At 40.2% G+C, this 22,893-nt stretch overlaps 1 protein-coding gene across 6 annotated transcripts in view; it reads left to right on the top strand.

Moving 5' to 3' along the window:
* Kif16b (kinesin family member 16B) overlaps nt 1-22,893 on the top strand; it is a 291,086-nt gene that overhangs the window by 255,930 nt on the left and 12,263 nt on the right. For all 6 annotated transcript variants that reach the window (XM_034494994.1, XM_076929869.1, XM_076929868.1 and 3 more), the window contains one exon: nt 3,338-3,421. In XM_034494994.1, the coding sequence (XP_034350885.1) occupies nt 3,338-3,421 (84 nt within the window). The remainder of the gene's footprint in view (nt 1-3,337; nt 3,422-22,893) is intronic.

Raw genomic sequence — 22,893 nt, 5'->3', positions numbered from 1 at the left:
AGGTTGGATGGGTCTCAGAAAACAGATTCTGGGGAGAGGCATGCATGTGCCAACAAAGCCAGATTATAAATAAACAAACTGTGCTCCGTGAAGCCACAAGTTGAGCAGACATAGGGCCTAAAGGCATGTAGGTATACTGTTTGTTTGTAACGAATTACCAGACCTCGGAACAACCAATAATTCATGTGGCTACATTCCATTCAACATTCCTTGCTAAAGCTTCATAGAAGCTTGTCAAGTTCCATACCATTGTCTTTAATGTTTCTCAAGAGAGAATATTTGGGTGGAGAGAGTCCAGCTAGTTAGCTAGTTAAAAGGCAACCAGACTCAAATTGAACCTCTCTCATCTTGGTGCCTCTAGCCCTTCAGTCTGCCTTGAGGCAGTTTCAAAGTTAAATGACAGAAGCAAAATCAGAGCATTTGTGGCAAAGGGGAAAAACAGAGCCTCCACCCCAAGAACTCTCTGCACTGGGACACAGAGCCTGTATGGAGAACTATCCACCCTTCTGACAGTTAACTTTGGAAGGGGACTATAAAGTCATCAGTGGCACCATTATTAAAGGGAAAGAAGAATCTCTAAAGAAAACACAGGGTCTTCATTCTAAAAAGGCAAAATGCGTAAATAATCTTTAGGATTATCCACTTGGTATTGGATAATACCACTTGGTATTAGACTCTCCCCTGGGCAAACCTATTTATACAACTCTCAGCATCCCTTAGTTGCCTGTAGTTCCTTGTTTGGAGCTGAGGTCTCATGAGTCTTCACATTAGCAGGTCTATGGTGGTGTCTTGCTTGGGCCTTTGTTAATGAGACTTTGTGGGCATAGCTTCTCAGACATTTCTAGAAGATAAAATCTCATAGCAAAGTTCCTGTTCCACTGGCTCTTATAATCTTTCCAGTTCCTTTCCAGATATGGTCCTAGATAAGCCTTAGGTTCAGGAGCTATGTTGTAGATTGCACATGCATGTGCACACATGCATGCACACACATGTATGTACATACATAACAATTAAATAGTGGCCACAAGTTTTTTGAGCAAAGGTATTGTGTGGCAAGGGTTGGGGGAAGAAAAGGGAAGGGGAAGTGATATAATTATATGTTAATTTCGAAAAATTTTAAGGGGTAAAATAGTTGAATGGCCACTTAAAATAACCAAGAGGGTTAGTGAAAAAGTGGTCAACATTATTAGATATCAGATAAGTGGACACATGATGCACAGGAGAGATGACTACTTACCTACCAGAATTGTTGATATGGAAATACCCAAAGGCCCAAGTATAAGTGGAGACCTGACACAGCTGAGCCTCAGTAAGAGAGTCAGTTACTAAAAGCACAGCCTGTCTAGTATTTAAAAAAAAAAAAAAAAAAAAATTAGCTGAACACATAGCATACCATGTAACCAAGTATTTCTACTCCTAACAGTAGGACTAACAAAAGTACATGAATTTGTCCATTAGTAGACCTAGGAGAAAAAATTTTATCAGGACAGTTCCCAAAATCTCCAAAGCAGAAACTAACAAAGAACTCAAGAACTGCAACAGAACAACAACAACAAGAAGAAAAAGTTAAGCAAATAAGTTGTAGAAAATTGACTGAACACCAATGGGGTGTGCAAACCATCCCTACATGCACCTATCAATGGATCTTCCAAGCACAGTGCTTAACAAAAAGATGTACACTCAAAAACCTTGTATGGTGCCATTTGCATTAAGTTTGTAAACAGAACTAAACTCTACTAGTGTTGCAAGCATATAGTTTCAGCTGTTCAGAGGGAAGAAGCCAGAGGATTACAAGTTCAAGACTAGCCTCCAAAACTTAATGAGTTCCTATCACAAAATTTTTAAGGTAAAGACAGGACTGAATAAACAACTCAGTAGAAGAACCTTGTCCAGTTGCATGAGAGTCAGTGTCAGGACTGCCCATACAAAGTGAAAAACAGAGCAAAGTTTGCTATTTGAAGGTACTGTTTGTTGAGGTACTGTTTGCCCACCTAGAGTAGGAAGAAGGAACTGCAAAGACCACTTCCTGACAGCAATGTTCATTTCTAGAATCAGGTGCTGGCTGCAGTATGCCCAGTTGGAACATTAGTCAAGTTTTTCTTTTATACATTACACATTCTGATATTTCTAGCATATCTTATGGTGTTTTTAACATCTTAAATACACAGAAGCTAGTTTTTAGTATTTTTAAACTTCAGCTGTAGTAATATAAATTTAAATCAACTTAGTGATTTGCATAGGTATAAATTGGAGTTTTGTGGCCTATTGTGCCCTACTTTGTTGAAGAAATATTCATGTTTTTCTTAAATGCTTCATTGACTTCAATTTGTCCACCAAAGGTGAGAACTAGGGAAACAGTGAATTCTACCCACAGCAGCAATTATTGCAGCTTAGCACCCATTCTGCCAAGGCAAGCGCAGCTTGTCATGGTCTCACCGGATTATACAGCCCTTCCTAGCCTGGGCGCATAATAAAACTTACCTTATTATGATCTGTATGCCTTTAAGAAGAACATTAAAGATGACTGTGGACTCTTAAGACACAGCTAGAGAACTAATTCCAAACTTTCATTTGGGAAGCCCCCTTTCTCTGGGTAATCTTCATGTACACTAACCTAAAAGAAAATCATGTGGACTTTTTAGTGGACCTTAGTAATTGTCTAAGAAATATTTTACAAAATGACCAAGGAGTTTGTAGATACGAGTTTTCAAATTCTCATCTCCACTGAAAAGTAATAATTGTATGGGCTACTGTACAAGCTCAGTGCTTAAGTTACATAGCAGAATCATGCCTCAAAATAAAATAAAAATAAGTAAATAAATATAATGTAAGAGCTCCTGACAATTTTCCCACATGAGGCTGAGTTAGAAGATCACTTGAGTTCAAAACTAGCCTGAACTGTATACTTAATTGTGGCTAGCTTAAGCTTTAGAGTGAGACCCTATTTAAAAAAAAAAACAAAAGAAACACAGAAACAAATTCAATGGTGGGCTAGACCTCACCTGCATCCCATAGGCACCTGGTCTAGTGTCATTTGGGGCTTGTTTTTTTTTGTTTGTTTGGTTTTGGTTTTTGGTTTTTTTTTTTGTTTTTTGTTTTTTAATGAAAAATGTTACATGAGATGGAATCTGGTCTTTAGAATGTATTGTTCAAAATCACACACACACACACACACACACACGTTTTCTCACTTGACTAATCTCCAGTGTTGATGGCAACCTGGGGCAAGACCTACCACCTTTACTCCATAATAGCGACACTAAATAAAAGTTTAATTAAAAATAGACGAAAGTTCATTGGTATGACCTTAATATGTCTCTTGAAATCTGCATTTTAGCTCGCTGCTCTAGAATTTCCCCCAAAGAAGCTGTTTGGAAACAAAGACGAGCGGGTAGTTGCTGAGCGACGGACACACTTAGAGGTAAGAGATCAAGCTTTTCACCTCCCTGTATAGAAAATCCACCATATGGATGATTGGCAAGAGCACCTCCTGTTGGACCCTTTGTCTTTATTGACGATTGTGAAGAGCTGCTTCACAGTTAATGGAGGAGATGGCAGGAGGGCGGTGGTATGACTTGATTTCAAATCAGATCCTTAGCCCCCTCTAGTTTGGCTAGCATTTTTCTGATTTTGAAGAAGACACCCTTGTTCTGAGGGTTAGGAAGCAGTGTGTGAGTGAGAGCTACATATTTTCTTCAGCCAGATGGCATGTGATGCGGGATGAGAGCACAGAGCTTGCTGAAGAAAACTTGTAATTAATTAACCAAACTTACAGTATGTCGTCATTGTTGCTTTTTCAAGAGCGTTGAAAGGGAGAAGATTCAGACCTATTTTAGTCCTAGTTTAGTGTCTTTGAATTTATTTTAACTTTATCTACCAAGCTAGCTACACGTAGAACCCAGTTGAACACAACCTGTTTTTGCAACTGCCTTGCTGCTGATACCCATAGCTGACTACTGTCTCCAGTTTGTGGCTTGAGGAGTATACAGTTGATTAGATTTGGTTAAAATCTGACTACTTTTGCCAGAGCAACTCCAGGATACCCTCAGAGCTCCCTTTGTTGTGTCTTTGTCGGGGGCAATAGTCACATGACTTATTGTAATGAAATCCTGTCAGAACAGACCTTTCTAATGGGTGACTTGCAATGTAAAACTTTGGGAATGGTCTTGCTCCTCTGGACTGCCAAGTTGAATGTAGCTGCCTATGGGCTTCACTTGGTGTCAGTGAACCAAAATGTAGGGAATTGTCTTAAGCTGTTCTATCTAGAAGGGTCCTGTGAGAGCAAAGGGGAGACAGAGAAAATGAAGCAGTGAACTATTATAAGAGAGGGCAAGTTTCAGTGAGGAGCCATGCTTCCAGACTGCAGCTACAAATCTGAAGAAGTCTTAAGACCAGAAAGACTCGGCTCTAGAAGGACTGTGATGGACTCCAAAATTTATCCTGTGAAGCATGGTCCTAAAATTTAGTAGAATTAGTCTTCAATGACAAGGTTATTTTCATGAGTTTGCCTGGTTGAGCTCTCAAAGTTTTACAGTGCTTATGTTAAGTGCTTATAAGATTCAAACAAACACAAACAAACCTAAATAACACTTATGGTAGTGACAAATTTTCTTTCTCTGAACTTTACCTGCTTTGACTAAGTAGTATCATCTTAATGAAAATATGGAGATTGTTTTGAAAATTGATTATTGGCTTTTATAGCTATTGTCATTCCTAGCTTCCTGGCACTCTGATGGTATTCACATGAGGCCAGCACTGCCAAAACAGACTGGTGATTTTTTGGTGACATAGTTCAAGAACAGAACTTGGTGGCCTTTGGTTTTCTATTCCACATGTACAAGACTTGTTCATGCATGGTGTTTTCTGTTGTAGCCTACATTTGTTCCTTCAGTGTTCTTTTATCCAGGGGTGCATAATCTTTTGACATTTTGACATGATTTTGCCATCTCAAAGTTTAAGCTCAAGAAATACACAATTTCAAATTTCAAACAAAAACTAGGGAAAAAAAAAACCCTTCAATGATTTGAGGAAGCTTGCTGTCTTTTGCAATCTTAGCTATTGTTGGCCACATGAAGCTGCATGTGAGCCATGGACTGCTGTGTGGACAAGCCTACCAGACTGGTGTCATTACTCAGCTTCATCACATTATCTACTGTTGCATTCTGTATGCCCATGCCACTCTGTGGCAGCCTAAAAAGATTATTTTGGTTCACAGTTTGGAGGTGTCAGTCCATGGTCATTGTCCCTTTTGGGTTATGGCAAGACAGAACACAAAGCAGAGGAAGCTACCTGACTCATGGCAGCTGGCAGCCAGGAAGCAAAAAGAAAGGCAGGAAGTGGTCAAGATCCCAACATCCACTTCAAGATTATGTTCTCAGTGACCCAACTTTTGCACACTAGGTTCCGCTTTTCACAGACTCTCTACCTACCAGGAATGCCAAAGTAGAAATTAAGTCTTTAGCACATATGCCTTTGGGGACATTTATCCTGACCATAACACTGTATATATACAAGTGTCCCTTTGGTTGCCTGTGACTGTTCAGTACTGGTGCTTTTACAGAATGTGTTTCATTCCTTGGGGAAATAGACTTGTGTTTGAAGATAAATGTGTTTCACCTAAAACTGAGGGGTAAATCTTAGAGCGTTATCTTCTCTTCAAGAAGCAACTATAATTCACCTACACTTTAATAGAAGATTAATCTAAAATCCTTGCATTAATTTCCTGTGGATATTGAGACTTTTCATTTGATCTTCTAGCATTAGAAGTCACTACTTGAATTAGTGTATTTTTATATGAAAAATAAGAATTACTTTCCGTTAACTCCTAATGATTTAACTCAACAAACATTTCTTTAATTTCTCTCCCATACTGGATCCAGTGCTCAGTGCTGTGTACAACACAAAGATCAATGACACATTTCTTTCCCTCTAAGAACGTATGCTTAAGTTTCTCTTTTAAAATTTATCTGGAGATGTCATAGATGCATGATCACATAAAGAAAAGTGAATTTCAGTTAGACCCATATCTATAATATCAGTATTATATCTAATATCTATAATGATTGTTTAAAAGGAGTTAACATTATTAAAATTCAAAGCTACAGTTTTATAATTGCAAATACTTTGATACAGCTGTGTAAATGGTGATTTTTAGTGAGTTTTATTGTGCATAACAATTTTCCAAGTTATAAAATAATATAAATATAAATAATGATTTCTTAAAATGCTGGGTAGGAATGAAAAGCCGTGATGAGAGGCGATGTTTCAGAGGTGAATTTCATACATTGGAAAGAAGATTAGTTGTGTGCCTTGTGCTGGGAGACTAGGACTGTAGGATGTAGCATACTGCATCAGAAAACCCAGGAGTAGGAAAAGACCAAAAGTGATGGAATAGCACCTTGGCTCCAGCACCCGTAGTGATAAAGCTGTAATGCTTCCACCCAAACAACTTTGCCTGGCAACACATTCATAATTAGAGCCTGTTTTGCATAATCTCTCCCTGTAAATGATTCACACATTCACATGCTTCCTGGAACTTTGTTCACAAAGAAACATAGAATCTTAAACTATTTCTAACTTGGGTGAGTCTTCCCATTGCCGTCTTCCTAACCCAGCTGGAACCAGTTTGGTGTGTATAAAGATAGACCTTACCTTTGAACAGTAGAGTTCTGGACATTCCTTCTCCTGTCCTGAAAACAGTGGGGATAGAAGTTGTCAGATAAGATAGTGGAGGGAAAGGGGAAAGAGTTCTGGATTTCCAGCAAGGAAAGAGGGAGAAAGGGATAGAGGGAGGAAGGAAGGGAGAGAGGAAGTGAAGAAGAGAGGGAGGGAAGATGAATGGGTAGATTGTGGTTTTGAAGCTAGACATTGTAACTACTGGGCTGAAAGTCATTAACTGCCACAGTTGACACTCAGGAGTGCTGGGGAATCGACTGCTCTCCCTCAAAGGCCTGCTTTTTAACACTTGCTGTTTACTAAGTGCTGCTCATTGTGTCCTGCCCTTTATTTCTCATGGGAGCTTGGGAAGGGAGATCTTTTGTCCTTATTCACAGGTGAGGAGAGGGTAATTCTCACAGCTAGTGAGGAAGTAGTAGAGCCCGGGCTCCCTCTCCGCATGGCTTCCAGAGCAGGCCTCTCAGTGAGCATCCACTCTTTCCCTATAAAGGAGTGTTACTTTTGGATAAATTCAGGATTATTACAAGGTTAACCAAGCACGGCTGCCTATCTTTTTTCTCTGAAATGTCATTCCATTCATCTAAATTAGGATGACACTCCTTGCCCTGTAGTGTTCTGAGGCTGAAGAAGCTCATTATTGTTCCTGTCTTTGTGACTGTGGTGGCTAGTGTTGTCTACTTGACAAATCTAGAACATCCTGGGAGGCCCTCTAAGCATGCCTTTAATTAAATTATTTGAGGTAGAAAGACCTGCCCACAGTGGGCCACTAGAATCCTAAACACTATCTAAACGGCGGAAAGCAGCAGCATGCCTTCAGCCTTCTCTGCTGTCTCTCTGCCATCTTGATTCTTTGCCATGGAACTGCAAGCCCAAATAAAGCTTTTCTTTCCTGCGTGTCTTTTGTCAGAGTGTTTGATCACAGCAATAAGAAAAGAAACACGTAGACAGTGGCCATGGCAGGGAGATGGCATTTGGTTATGGTCTCACATACATTTCTGTTGGAGGGAAGGTATATATTGTGATTGCTGACTTACTCTGCAGCAAAGAAAGTTTCCAAACCTTCATTCCTTACAGCTTTATTTATTTTTAAAGATGTGGGGTAGCACATTCTTCCCATGTAGACATATTTTTAGTTGTTTTGTGTTTTCACACACCCTTTGTGTTAGCTGCCCCTCTGGACCCCTTCCTTATGGTCTCCTCATCTCCATCCCTGCATAAACCCTCTTAACCCCACTGTTCTCAAAGTAGACTTTTAAGCTACATGCAGGCAGCAGAGTCACAGCTGATTAAATTCTTCGTCTTCACCAATCCTTCACATGTGCCTCACCTCTACTGAATTACCAGAAAACCTGCCCAAATTAGCCTCCAAATTAATGAGATTTTGTTGTTTCCTTTTTGTTAATTGATAAGAGGAGCATTTTAGGTTACACATTTCAGAGAACATTACTTTCTACTTGAAAACATTTCTGCTAATCATTCTAATAGTCTGTCAATTCAAGGCATAACTGTGATGAAATCTGAAATTCTCTAAGACTGTAAAGCCTTCAAGAGGAATAGAACCACCTTGGGAGTAAGAGCCTGAGAAGTTTCTAGAACATTTTCTTCAATGTGCAGGCAGCAGGCATTTTCATTCCCTTAATTAACACACTAAGAAGGTAGGCCAAAGTAGCTAAGAGTGTGGGCCTGAAGCACAGCATCTAGCCCTTGGTCCTCAGTGGCTAGTCACTGCTTCAGTTCCCTCATCTGTAAAGAAGCAAAATGCTGCCGAACCATCTTCTTGCAGTTATGCTGAGGGAAACTGAGCACAGCAGAACATGCAAGCTGGCTCAGAGATAAATAAAATACCCAAAGATGGTGGCTGGTGCAATGGGTGTGAAGATTTTGATGATGCACCATGGGAGTGGAGATGATGAGGAGGAGGAGGAGGAAGAAGAGGAAGAGGAGGACATTGATGACAACGACAACGATGACAACTGAAGTGGTGGGCATTGAAGTGTGTGTTCTTGCTTTTGATGATAAGTTGGAGGCACTAGAAATATCTTGATGTGATGTCACCCTCTCCTTCATTCTACTAGTTTATAGTCTGAGAAGTAGAAGGGCCTGTCTGAAGCTTTGGATCACAGTAGAACTGTTGTTCGTGGAAGAAAGACCAGAGATCCAGGATCCTTGTGAAAGCTGCATTATTACTTACAGTCCCTGTCTTTATTTATAGCTTGTTAGTTCCCTCTGTACATCTTCCATGCAATTGACTACAAGCCTGCCATTACAGAGTCACCAGCTGACCCGATGAGTACTGTGAGCTTGTCATGTAGAGAAAATAGCTAGGTCTCAGTGGTTTTCAGTCAGATCCCTCAGGACTACATCCACTTTTTAAACAAGGTTTGAAGATTTATTGACTCAAGTCAACAAGGGAGTATGTATACCATGGGGCACCACTTTTGGATTTGTAATATTTGGAAGAATGTGAAAAAAAATATTTGCCCTGGACTAGTTTTAAAGTCTGTTCTATGATTAGGTATACTACTAATTCTTATCTAGAAATCCAATACATTATGGTTTAAATTTTGAATGAATTTGAAAAGTAATAACCACATTGTGTTGGGTAAGGGAATATTTATTTTGTCTGTGTTGAGACATGATTACAGAGTGTTCTCAGTGTTCTGTTTTCTGTTTGTCTTGCTTTACCCTTCTGTAGTTACAGGGTAGCCTTATCTGATGTTGGAATTCTATGAACTTACTTATATAGTCCATAGAACAGTGAGGCTTGGCTGTTAACAGCAGGCCAGGTTTGGGGGATCTTTAAACATTCTCTAACATTCTATTGGTATAGGTCTTTCTAACTGGAGCTAAACTAAATGAACTATTTTTTAAAGGCCTTTTCTGCTGAACACACACCTGGGTGATGGCTGTCAATATTGATGCATGCCACTGCCCTAAGCCTCATTCTGAACAATGATCCATCCCTACACCACATACCTTGCTTTTTCTTCCAGTAATGTCTCATTCAGTTTGTTTTTGGTCTTAAACATTGACATTCCAACAAAAAATCTATTACTTGGTTTAGATATTGTATAGTCTGAGTCCTTTCAATTTCAAAGTAAATTTTAAGAAAAAACCCTCCCATTTTCTGTTTCCTCAGACATTTAGCTATCAAAAAGCTCTTTAAAAATCTGTGCTTAACTTAACATTCTTTCCATCTATTTTCTGCTGATTTTACACAACGTCTAATGGTAGAACTATTATAAAACGTAGTCAAAGATTAAAGAGATATCTCCTAGAAAGGACCATTTCTTCCTCATCAGAGAATTGTGTCTTTTCTTCTAGTTTCTGCTTACTCGTATTAGCAAGGGCTATTCTCTGTTATTAGGCCATTAGCATCACTATCCACAGCAAAGCATTCTCAAGAGGGTTAAGTGGCTGTTGAAGTGTGAGAAGAAGGTGAACCAGAGTTTAGAGGCTTTCAGATACTGGGGCCACGGAGATAAAAGGTGTACATGTTGTGATCCTGGGGCTAAGCAATGTCACGAAACCCTTTCTGTACTAAACACCCCATCAGTTTGACTTGAAGCTCTTTGACCTTCACTATCACCCAACAGGGGAAAATCCCACTCTGGTTTCCATGAGCAGTCAGAGTAAAGCAGTACTAAAGCAAATGTTTCTACAGTGAGTCCCTCCGAGAGGCCTTCCAGATGAAGGGAGTATATATATCCCACTGTTTTCAGATGGTAGTACTCTGCCCTACTCTACCTCCTGTGCCAAATAGCATTCTGTCCTGGATGAGAGTGACATGCAGGGGCCATGGACACCCTGCCTCATGTGCAGATTTGTTCTCCACCTCCCAGTGCAAACCACTGGACTAGCAGTGAGGATATCAGCATTTTCTTGGCTTAGATGTTTTTGTTTTTAATATCTGCAAATATATGTTATTTCCAGGGGCAGATGCAGCCTGGCACTGGCTCTCTGAAGCCCAGCTCCAGTCTTTGTTTGCTTGGAGTTTGTTTTCTCTTTGCCTATGAACTTCACAATTTAAGTTCAAATGGAGATTTTCACAACTTTCTGATCCTGTGTGAATTCAAAAGCAAGTATTTGAGTGGCCCTTGGGCAGTGAGATATATACCACTCTAAAGCACTCTATACTGGCCTCAAGGGTTTCTCTTAGGAGCTAAGGATACATTAGAAGCCCTCTCATACCTTGCCCAAAAATCCAGTCTTGCCAGCTGGAAATGCCCATATTCCCATGTGCTAGGACTGATTCCTGGCAAAAACTCTCAACTCTCATCTCTTCAGAGCTGCCGTTGGTTGAGGAAAGCAACTTTACCTGTCCATGGTCTTGGAACAAGTGACTAGTTGGTATGGAGGAAAAAAATCTGGTATCCCTTTCTTCTTCGGGACAGTTCCAAAAGGCAATCTCAGCTTGAGAACTTTATTCTAGCTGATTGATCTTTTATTACAACCCAGAGTCCATTTTCTTCTCTCCAGCTTGCTTTCTTTCAGTCGTCACAGACATCGATTCATGGCACTCCCTAAAACTATATGCAATCTCTCTGGCACCCTTGACACTCCTTGTAAAGCGTTTACTAGAAGATAATGCCAGGCTTCTTTCTGCAGTGTCAGTGTGTTGTACTGTGATTGAAGTAAGGAGATTAGAAAAGAGCCAGACTGCCTTTGGCACAGAAAGTAAGGGAATGACTACAATTTAGCATGTGTCTGATCAATTCCTTTTTTTCATGTTTTTACTTTTTTCTTGAGAATTTTATATATTTTTATCGTGTTCTTTCCCCTCCTCTAACTCCTTCCCCACCCAACTTCATGTTTTCTCTTAAAAGCAAAACAATTCCCACCAAAAATAAACTTCTAAACACACAAAAACAAAACAAAATATGGACTCAAATTTGTATTGGCCAGCTACTCCAGATCATGGGAACTTTCTGGGTTGTGTGACTGACATACTTCAGTGTCATTCATTAAAAATATTGAACCCGCCCTCCCCCCACCAACTCTTCTAAGAGCTATGATTTGCAAATAGGTGCTTGGCTAGGAGCAGGACTTTGTGTTTTCTTCCCCTCCTCTATGCTGGGATTTTGTCTGGCTTGAGCTTGTACTGGTCTTGTATGTGCTATGGCAGTCTCTGAGTTCACATGTGCATCCGCCCTGTTGAGTCTAGAAAATGCTGATCCCTTGAAGTTGTCCACCACCTCTGGCCCTTGGAATATTTCCACCTTTTTTTCCATATAGATCCTTGATTCTTGAGGGAAGGGATATGGTAGAGACATATTATTAGCTATGATTTAAATTAGCTATACATCTGAGAATTTGAAGATCCCCTCAGCTCAGATGTCTCTTCAGACAAGCCTTTTCTGCCATCACTTACAGATTCCCAAATGTTTCTTGGTTACAACAAGCAGTTACTGGATTTTTGTTTTAAATTTATTTGTTGAGTGGGTGTTTTGTTTTCTAAAGTAGCTTATGTTTTACTTAGAAAGTTTCTGAAGACAGTAATTCATTTGCTGGACTAACCATTACTCCTCCATTGCCTGGTGCAGTATCCAGCCCTTTACATTCCTCAGTAAATGTTTTTGAACATTAAGTTTAAAATTTATTTAAAATAGCAAATGGTGCAGTTTTATCCTGATCAAGTTTCAGTCTGAGAGTACATACCCAAACTTCCACTTTGAATTCACTTGATCTATCACATGATATCGTGCCTTTGGGCAAGGCATCTAACTGACCTCAGCTTCACTACTCTCAGTGCAAAGCATGGATTAAAAACAGCCACCTTCCATGGTTGTTGATGGATTAAAATGAGAGCAATACATAAACATCACCAATAATATATCATCATAATATATCATCACTTATATCTGCAACTCATGGAGAATAAAGGTTAAGAATATACTTTAAGAACATATCATTCCTGCCTGTATTCTCCTGCTGTGTTATTGACTAAGTGATTTTAGACAAATTACTTACCCTTTTTGTGAATGATTTTACTCATCATAAAAAGTACTGTAGATAATGAAATAATTGATGTAAAATACTTGGAAGGGTGGCTAATGTATAGGAGACACTGAAAAGGGTGGGGTTTTATTATTATTTAATAACCATCAACTCTGACTATGCTTGTCTGTATACTTCTGAGTATGGAGCCATTTACTCAATCATGGCCAGCCTAACAGGGTCCACACTTTTAAAGAAAACTGACTCTCCCTCCCCAAGATACCATCAACTATTGGTAACTCCTCAGTTAGGAGTGGGAGCTCATGAACCCATTTCACTCCATGCTAGAATGTTCAACTGTCTGGATCCTGTGCTGGTGTTGTGCAGGCTGCCACAGCTGCTGGTAGTTTGTAAGCTCAGTATCCAGTCATGTCCAGAAGATACTGGGTTTTTTTTGCTGATCCTCCCAGTCAAAGATGAAGGAAGCCTTGAACTATAGTTTTTCGCCACCAATTTCAAATGTAGAAAAAAAAAATCTTAAAGATTTGACCAAAGATAGATAGATAGATAGATAGGTAGATAGATAGATAGATAGATCATCCTTTCTGTAGGCCTAAAACTACTAAAAAAAAAAATAGCCTATTAAAAAGATGAACATTTGGAAGTCATATGTTCGCTATATGTTTGTGACCTTATGACCTTCCTTCCCTCATATGATCATTGTGTGTTTATCGTTTTCCTCCTCCTTCCTTTTCCTTTCCCTCCATCTTTCTCGTGATTTTTCACTGCCGCCTTACTGTTTCTAAAAGCAGAAGGGAAGAATAACGGATGAAATGGTGTCAAGCTCACGGACCACTCATGGAGTCATCATATAAGCAAGCCTTACTAGACATGTATGTAACACATGGTTACAAGTCTGAAAATTGCACTTCGTTAGGATTAACTCCCCATTATTCTGAAAGTAAAGTCACTATTTTACCTCTTTTACCATGCATTGTCTTTATTCACTCATTTTTCCTAATGTAAGTTTAATGTCTATGTTAGTTTATGCCATAAGAGTCTCAAACTTAAAGAACTGCACAGACAGTACAACATGTTTCCAAATGAAACATACAAATCTTAGAAGCCAAAAAGGAACTGCTCTGATCATGTGAAACCATTTTGGGTGATCAAAGGCCAGGTGGAGCACTACTATAACTCATCAAATGATTGAAAAGATTCTTTTCTCTCTGTTTCTTTCATGGCTAATAAGCTGTTATTGAAACAAAAGTCCAGAGAAATACCATTCACTTTGTTTTGTGTTGGCCAACTACTGAGCATGGGGTCCACCCTATAGTGTGGTTGATATAAGCTGTCTTAGAGTTTCTACTGCTACAACAAAACACTGTGACCAAAAAGAATGTTGGAGAGGAAAGGGTTTATTCAGTTTATACTTCCAGATCATCGACCATCATTGGAGGGAGTCAGGATAGGAATTCAAGCAGGGCTGGAACCTAGAGATGGGAGCTGATACAAGAGGCCATGGAGGGATGTTACTTACTGGATTGCTTTATAAGCCTTGTACAGCCTGCTTTCATAGAGAACCCAGGACCACCAGCTCAGGGATGGCACCACCCACCATAGGCTGGGCCCTCTCTGATTGATCACTAGTTGAGAAAATGCCTTACAGCTGGATCTCATGGGGGTGTTTACTCAACTGAGGCTTCTTTCTCTCTGACTGTAATTTATGTCAAGTTGACACACAAAACCAGCCAGTACACCCTGTGACACTCCATTGTAGAAAACTGATTTTCTCTTTGCCATTGGGTATCAGTTGCAAATAGCTTCCTGGTTCGGAATGAGACCCCATCTGACTTGAACTTGTGCAGGTCTTATATGTGCTGCCACAATCTCTGTAATTTTGTATGTGTGTCAATTCTATTATGTCTTGAAAATAATGTTTCCTTGGAGTCATCCATCCCGCTGGCTCTTACAATTTTTCCATCCTTTTCTGCATGGATGCCTGTGCTTATATCATTCTGATGAGGGCTTCGCTTAGGTTTGGTGTAAGAGCCACATTTACCCAAGTTCTTATTGTCTGAAGTTTCAGAAGAATTTAGCATTTTTATTACATTTGGTGTGTATGTGTGTGTGTGCATGTGATGGCCAGAAGACAACTTTTGGGTCCTAGCAACAAACTCTGGTTGTCAGACTTGGTGCTGAGCACCTGTACCCACTGAGCCAGCCCATAGGCTGTTACAATTTTAAATCCTTTAACATGTTTGTTTATCCTTTGAGGATAAGGAAGCTCGATTTGCTTCAGAAAGTCTGCATCACAGATTCTTGCACTGCTCCAGCAAGGTGGCTCAGCTGGCAAAGGCACTAGATCCAGGGTAGAAGGAGAGAACTACAAAGTTGCCCTTTGATATTATGTTACATGTATGCACACATGTGCCCGTAATCATACATGTACATAGACACAGAAACACACACACACACACAGCAAATTTTAAAAAAATTAAAAAGGAAGTCTCATGCTTAAGACAAAGTGGTAACACTAGAAAAGAAATGGCAGGTGAAGCACTGTGCTCGCCGTTCATTCGTCCATTGCCCTGCTCGGTCTCCCCTGTGTCTTGTATCAGGTCTACAGAGAACTCCACTCAGCAGTTTGCTTAGTTGTTTAGTTAATGCATAACCTTCACCAAACCCACTTCAAATCTCAGCCGTGTGACTTTCCTACCCTTATATCTCTGTGTATCTTGTGCACATAGCTCCCTAGAAGAGCTCTGTCTGGTGATCCACATTCTCCATCTCCTGTTCTTTCTTGAGTAATTTGTACTACATCTTTCTTTGATTTTCTGCTTGGTTTTAATGGAGCACACCTTTAGAAGCTTCTTCAGAAAAAACGTGCAAAAGGCAAATTGCTAGCAACATGTCTGCACATGTCTCTGAGACACTCGCTGGATTCAGAATGTTCTTTTGGAAATGGTGGTTGTACAGATTTCCAAAGGATGACTCCATCATTTTCTTACTTTGTTTCTGCTACTAACAAGTTCAGACCATGTGGAGTCTTGATTTTTCTGTGTGACATATTTCTTGTCTCTTGGTCTAGAAGATTAGGGAATAGCCTTGTAGGGCTTAGTGTACTAATGAGTGAGGATTTTCCTTTGGTCAGAAGCCCCACCCATACACCCATTCTACTAGACTAGGAGCTCTGTCCATCTCTTCTGTTTCCTTCATTTCTGAGACTTTTCTGCTGGTTCACCTGTTACAGCCGTCTCTGTGGCTCTTTCCTGAAATATGCTGTTTTGTCAATGCTGAGCCTTCTGGTCTAGTCTTCACTTCCCCATCTACTCTGTTAACCACCTTTGTCTCTCTATTAATCTGTCTCTGATCATTATCTTCTCACACCTACCCCAAACCAGTCCATCTCTGTAGACCAGTGGTTCTCAGCCTATGAGTCTTAACCCCATTGGGGCTGTATATCAAAAGTTTACATTAGAATTCATAACCATAGCAAAGTTACAGTTATGAAGTGGCAACAAAAACAGTTTTGTAGTTGAGGGTCACCATGTGAGGAACTACTTTCCTAAAGAGTCACAGCATTAGGAAGGTTGAGAACCACTGCTGTAGATCCTTGCAGAAGCCATGCTGCGTACACTTGTCATTCTTTTATTGCAGGGCATAACATGCCACTTGTTAGCTCTCATCTGCCAGCACCAATATAAACCCCAAGGCCTAACTTCACGCTTCCTGAAATAGTTGGTCTTGTTTATTTCCACTGATGTCAGCACAGTTCCTCCTCATACATCTCTTTTGTTGCAACAGCTCAAAAGACACATTTGGGATTTTCATGCATTCCTATATTTTAAAAGCCGCAGCCTCTGTGCCGTCGCCGTCAAGCCCTCTGCTTACTATTTATATCAACATTTGGGAGTCATCCTTCCTCTTTTATGGAATCCTGTCCAATTTGCATTAGGCTTTCTTGCAGATGCTACCATTCCCTTAACTCCATTTATTTAGATTTGTTTCCCAAATAAACAGTGCTGTCCTTTGAAAAAGGGTGTCAACCATGGCCTCTGCTGCTAAGCCACATCCTGTCCTTTGCAGCCTCTTTGTGCTGCCTCTTTATTTTAGAATTCAGCTAGCTCATCTCCCCTGACAATCCTTTCCGGCTCTATGTGTGTCACTTACGCTTCATAATGTTAATGAATGAGAGCATATGCCACAGCCTTTGAGATAATACTGAGGGAAAAACAAACGGATAAAATTGTAGGTTGTTCCAGTTCTACACAACTCTTTACCCACTCTTGGTCTGTGTAAAGCTCCCATCCACTTTCAAATAGATTTATTTCTGTTCCCAGCAGTTCTCTGTAGTGCATTTATATTTACACATATAATTTTTCTTCTAGGTGACCCAAACTTTTTTTAAAGAGACTTTATGTAATCTCTTTTTAAAATTGAGATCACCTGCTTCATATTATTTATAAAATTAAGAACCTGATGTTGGAATCAAGAAAGCACTTGCTAATCAATGTTGAACACGGGAGAAGTTGAAAACACCCTCATTTCCTCAGTGGGTTTGTGGGCAGCTAAGAAAGCAACCTCTGTGGACACCAGGGCTTGTGCTGCAGAACTCTGATTAAACAGTGAGCAGGAAGATGACTGCTGCTTCTGGAAAGGTCTCCAGAGTCTGGGTCTATGCTTCTCTCTATCTCTTCTCTCTTTCTTACCCGTTAGCCATAGCACTTGTCTTCAGTTCCCCACACTGTGTTTATGTGCAGCTCCTGAAAGAATCTGGTCAGTTTAAGGAATAGCTTACACACATACATACACTAACGTCTCTTGCCTGAATGGAAGCTTCCTAGAGTCAAAAACTAAAATTAAAAGTGAGCATAGAGCTAGAGAGATGGCTCAACATTGTTAAGAATGTGAACAGTGTTTAGTTCCCAGCATCCACATGGAGTGGCTCACAACCACCTGAACCTCTAACTGCAGGTGATTTGACACCCTCACTGACCTCTGAGAGCACCCACACAAATGTGGTCAAATAGACACACACATGTAAATATAAATATATATATATATATATTGTTCTCCATATTTCAGCAGAAGATTGCAAGTGGTGCTGAAGGATGGGATGACAGGAAGAATGACATTCAGCTGCCTAGTGTACCAGTCACTTAGCCTCCAGTGTCTTTTGTGAATATATGACATGTACATCGTGTGTATAGACATACATGTGGCAAATGTATTCATCTACAGATAACTATAGAAAAGGACATTGTATCGGCATTCCCTGTATAAAACACACACCTAATCCCATCCTTTTCAGTTAGAGATGTTGTGTTTGAGAAATTTTGGTCTGGTATTCTCTCTGCCTCTTGTCCCCCTGACAGTTATGCCTCAGTCATTGTCCAAATTTCTGGTTAATCCTCTCTGCTGGGTGGGGTCATAGGCCTACCACTGAGGGCCATGGTCCTTGCACCACCTGGCATTTGACCATAGCTTCCGCCAGGGACAGAGGACTGTGGAGTTCACTGAAATAAGGGCCAAGGCACAAGAGTAATCTACAAGGCAAATAGTCCCACGGAGATTGCTCAGAACCCTTGTCCAGGGAACAAAACAAGGAGCAGCAGGTCTTCCCTCCCAGAGTCTGAGAAGCTTGCCTTCTTGCCCTGAGTATAGGAACTTGGTGTTGAGACAGCCATAGGCATGGAATTTTAGCCAAAGGGAGTCTACCATACCCATAGAAACTATCATAGGCTAAAATCAGAGAACGGCATGTTCTGCTTAGCCACAACCACAGATGGAAGAGAGGGTTCTTCAGTGCTCCTATTCAGGGCTACTTCTATCCCAAATTCCACGAAAAGGGAGGCTTTGGGCTTCTAGTCATGTGCAATAGATTCCTAATCTTTTAGTTGTCTATTCCCCAATTATGTGGCTTTTTGCTTAAGTACATTGTAGGGAAGAGGTACCGCACAGCAAGATATTCACTACAAATTTTAGCAGTCAGTATACTCATTTGGAGCAGCCATTATAGCTCAGATTGTTATGAATCTCTGTGAGTTTCTATAGTGCTAGGAAGAACCTAATCTTGGAAACAAAATAATAATAATAATAATTGCCTTTCTCCCAAATGCATTTGTTAGAATATCAGAATCTGAAATGTGACTGAAATAAGCTCTTACCTGGTATGCATCGGTTTTCAGCTCATATTTAATCATCATTTCCCATTTTGAAATGTTTTCTCTTTATGGCTTGAGAGCAGGTTTTTGAAATGAAGGTCTGCTAATGCCTGACAAGAGGCAGTATGGAAAATACATTCCCATGCATGCTGTCTCCTGCTTTTCTTTGCAAGAGAAAGCACTTATTTTTTCCCCATGTCTTAAGCTCATGTCTTAAATATCTAAAAATGGAGAGAATTAGCATATTTGTCTTCTAGCTCTAGGACAGTATGGTATAGACAATATCGACTCTTTAGTATGGAAATGCTGGGAACTAAATTCTGCCGCAGGCGCTTTACAGACAGCAACTTATAGAATTCTCTCATACTAAGAAGGTATTATAATCAGATGAGGAAACTGGGGTGCATAGCAGTGAGGTACTTTACTCCAGTCTTACCCCAACCCCCAGTCCTTGAAAGTTCCCCTGCTCCATGCGGTGGTTGTAAAGGCCTGAGTGCCTGTGGATATGCCCACAGGACTGGAGGAGAGTCCACATATATCAGTGTTTCCAGGGCTTTCTGATTTCTCCCTGGTGCTGCAGAAGCTGCTTGGGTGTATCTATCCTAAGCTACTGGCCAATCCCTCACCTAGAGCCAAAGGCAAAGACCCACAGAGGTTCTGGGAGTCTCTCACAGCAGCTCCCCTCACAAATCCTGCTCTCCCTGCTTTTATCTGTTAGCCACCATATGAGGTAGAGAATAGAGCCCATCAGAACTTAATGACACATCCTATAAGGTGCCAAGATTCCTTCTACAGGCTGGGCGATAGCACCCTCATCTTCCTCCCCATGAACAGAAAATATGTGATGGTTTTGACTTGTGCTCCAAAGAAAGACTTCATCAGCTGCTCCATCCAGGCAGGTCCTGAGCTCCTGATATAATTTGTCCATTTTGGAGGTTTCATCGTCGCCTGCTCCTGTTCGGTGGGGTCATCATGATCACTGGAGCTGTTTATTACCCTGAGTAGGACTGTCAACCTGTAAAAACTCAGTATCACATGGACTTTAAACACATATCCCTTATCAAATTTTTAAAGCTTGCTGGATTTTATTAGAATGTGTGAACCCAACTGAGTATATTAAATTTATGAATCCAATTGATGCAGTACCATAATAATTCAATACAATATGCTTATGTCATTAAACTCATAAAGCAGATTCTCTGAATAGCTGTAATGAATAGTTCTGATTCTGTAATCACAGACTAACATTTTCACCCTGATGAATTTTAACTAGGAGCTCTCAGACTTCTGTGTAACATCAAAAAATAAATGCCATGTTTCAAGTGATGACTACTTATTTCAAGTATTTACTTTAAAACCTAGGATAGTAAAGGTAGAACAGAAGGACTTGAAAGGACAGAGTTACTCACTAGGACTGCTAAAAGGACTTGAATTTGTTGGTGTGAAGTAGCATAGGATGGTAACTTATATCTAATCATGAATTATAGGTTGAAAGCAAAGAAACCTTCAGTCTACTTGATTAATTTCATTCATCTTCTCATTTCTTACCTTCTAATCCCATGGGTTATCTGGAGCCTGGATAGGGCAAGCCTGAGTGTTTTATCTGTCCTAGGCCATGAGAGGTCTGGCCACTCATGTGTCTGCATTTGCATCCTGGCTTCTTAAGAACTGCGCTCAAACCAAGCCCTGGAATGTGAGCAGCTGCATGCAAGCATTCCCTCCAGTGTATATACTAGTTCAAGTTATAGGCTTTACCTAAATTCAATGGGAGCTAAGAAGCTTCAAAAGCATGACCTGTTGGGATCAATGCTATAGCAAACTATAAGATGCTCCATTTCCCAGTAAACTTACTGTTTGGCTAATTTCACCTCTTCATGAAATTTGGAAGCTTACAGTGATATAAAAATGGATTCTACTTCATACTAAGGCTATTTTTAAGTGATTCTTATTATTTTGGCTACTGCAAAAATGTATTTTGGCATGATTCTGCTAAGAGAGATGAATCAGAAAGGTGCCTGGTGCATGAAGATGTGCAAGTTCACACCCAGTCACTCTCAGTGTAGTGTCTGTCCTTGTTAAGGAATCAAAGCATCTGGCAAATATTTCTCAGCTGTGTTAATGGGGACACAAGAAAGGATTGCCTGAACCTTCTGTAGAATCTTTTAGACCTGAATCCAACAGAAACATTGATCGTCTCCTCTTCAATTTTGCTGAAGAGAGTATAAATTAGTTCAATGTCTGTGAAAAACAATTTGACCATATTTAAAACCCACATACCTTTCTATTAAAAAAGCCCATCTTTGGAATTTCCCCACACATATCATGGCACACACACAAAAGTCTGATTATCTATGGTGTTATTTGTAAGACCTGTGGTTCTTCATCCTCTTCAGGAAGTACTTTCTGTCCTTGACATTGAGCATGTTCTATACCAGATATCAAATTGAGGACTTTGAATAAAGTAGTAAACAGTTTTCCCTTGTGTGGTTTGTATTCACGCAGGACTGCAGCAAAAGACTGGGAACCTGCATGTCACTAACACTCTCCAATAACTGATACCAGAATGAGGAACTCATTATGGGCTCTTAGAAATAATGTGTTATATGAGCAAAATAAAGTGTTAAGGAGCATGTCTCTTATGTACTTGTTTTATAAGTTGAAGTGGGGTAGTGATATTTTGGGTACTACAGAAAGATTTAAAGACAACAGGAGTTGAAAGGCTGTTTAAATAAATTTTAAAAAATCAGAAATACTAAAGTGTACTTGGTGCTCAGAACTCTTTCATTAGAAACACAGTACTTCAGATTCTGTGTGGAGTTCTACTGTCTAAGGTACATACCAATTTTGAAGCCAGCATGAGCTATACAAATCATGCCTCAAAATAAGCAACAAAAAGGAATAAGGTTTAAAAAGGATACCTTAAATTCCATTTCTCAGTTGTACTGGCAACATTTTAAGTGCTCAGTAACCATGTAGGTACTGTGCTGGATGGAACAGTCATCAATGGGGCTCTCATTTTGCAAGTCAGCTCATACAGCACTTTAGACTGTGCACACAGCAAGCCTATGGGTAGGCCCATGGGAGGCCAAAGGGTTCATGCTCACTCTAGGAGCCCTGACTGAGGGTGTTCCACTCAGCATGAGTGAATGGGATCTCAAGGTGAACATATTCTTTCCCAGCTGGCAGCTGTTCTTCCCTGTGACCTCTCCCCTGCCCTGTGTTATATATCCTGGGTTAAAACTCTGAGCAGAGATTGGATGTCTTCTGGGTCTGTACTAGCTAGAGTTCTGAGCAAGGTCTTCCTTCTTCTATGTCCTTCATATAGGCTACCACCAGAAGGTGTGGCCCACACCCCTCAGCTGTACCCAGCTCTACTCAGATGTATACTTTTAAATGCCCAGGCTCTAACAGAGGGAGAAAGGCACCGATGGATGGATGTCACTGATTGGGCAGAGTGAAACTGACTGTGAGAGTTACTTTTAAGCCCACAGATTCAATGAGAAAGATCACTGTCCCAAATCATAGACAACTTAATTAAAGTGAGTGATTAAAGCAAGCTTCTTGATTCATGTACATGGGTTCAAGGTATCAGCACTGGACATAGGTAAGATAAGGGTTTCCTAGTTCAAGAGTAGTAAGATTCCAAATGAGGGATTTAACAGTCAAATAGGGTTATAGAAGCAGAACCTAAGCATAACAAGTTTATCGTTAACAACCTCCTGGAATAAAGACATTATTACAAGATCATTATAACAAAGTAGTCATTTCGAGGTAACAGTTGAATTGCATAACAACAGGTGGTCATAATAACCTTTTACAGCAAAGACATGGTTGCCATTCCTGGAACAGGAAGTACAGAACCACTTGTAGTTAGGGTTACAGGTGGCACATAGCCCAATCCTTGAGAAACAGATTTAATCATTAGCAGGAATGAACCTAGTTTGTCTTTACTATAAGGTGGTTTCCAAGCCCAAGATGAAGGCAAGTTGGTTTATCATTACCTACCCTGTGCAGGATACAGACTGTGCCCACATTATCTATCCAAAAAAATGGGGGTGTAGAGCAGGAAGGCTATTTTTTCTTATATAGACAGAACCTACATCATAGCATTAAT

Source organism: Arvicanthis niloticus, chromosome 2 (genome assembly GCF_011762505.2).
Source record: "Arvicanthis niloticus isolate mArvNil1 chromosome 2, mArvNil1.pat.X, whole genome shotgun sequence".
NCBI lineage: Eukaryota > Metazoa > Chordata > Mammalia > Rodentia > Muridae > Arvicanthis > Arvicanthis niloticus.
Note: the sequence above shows the minus strand (reverse complement) of the source record. Positions and strands in the feature narration are given on the sequence as shown.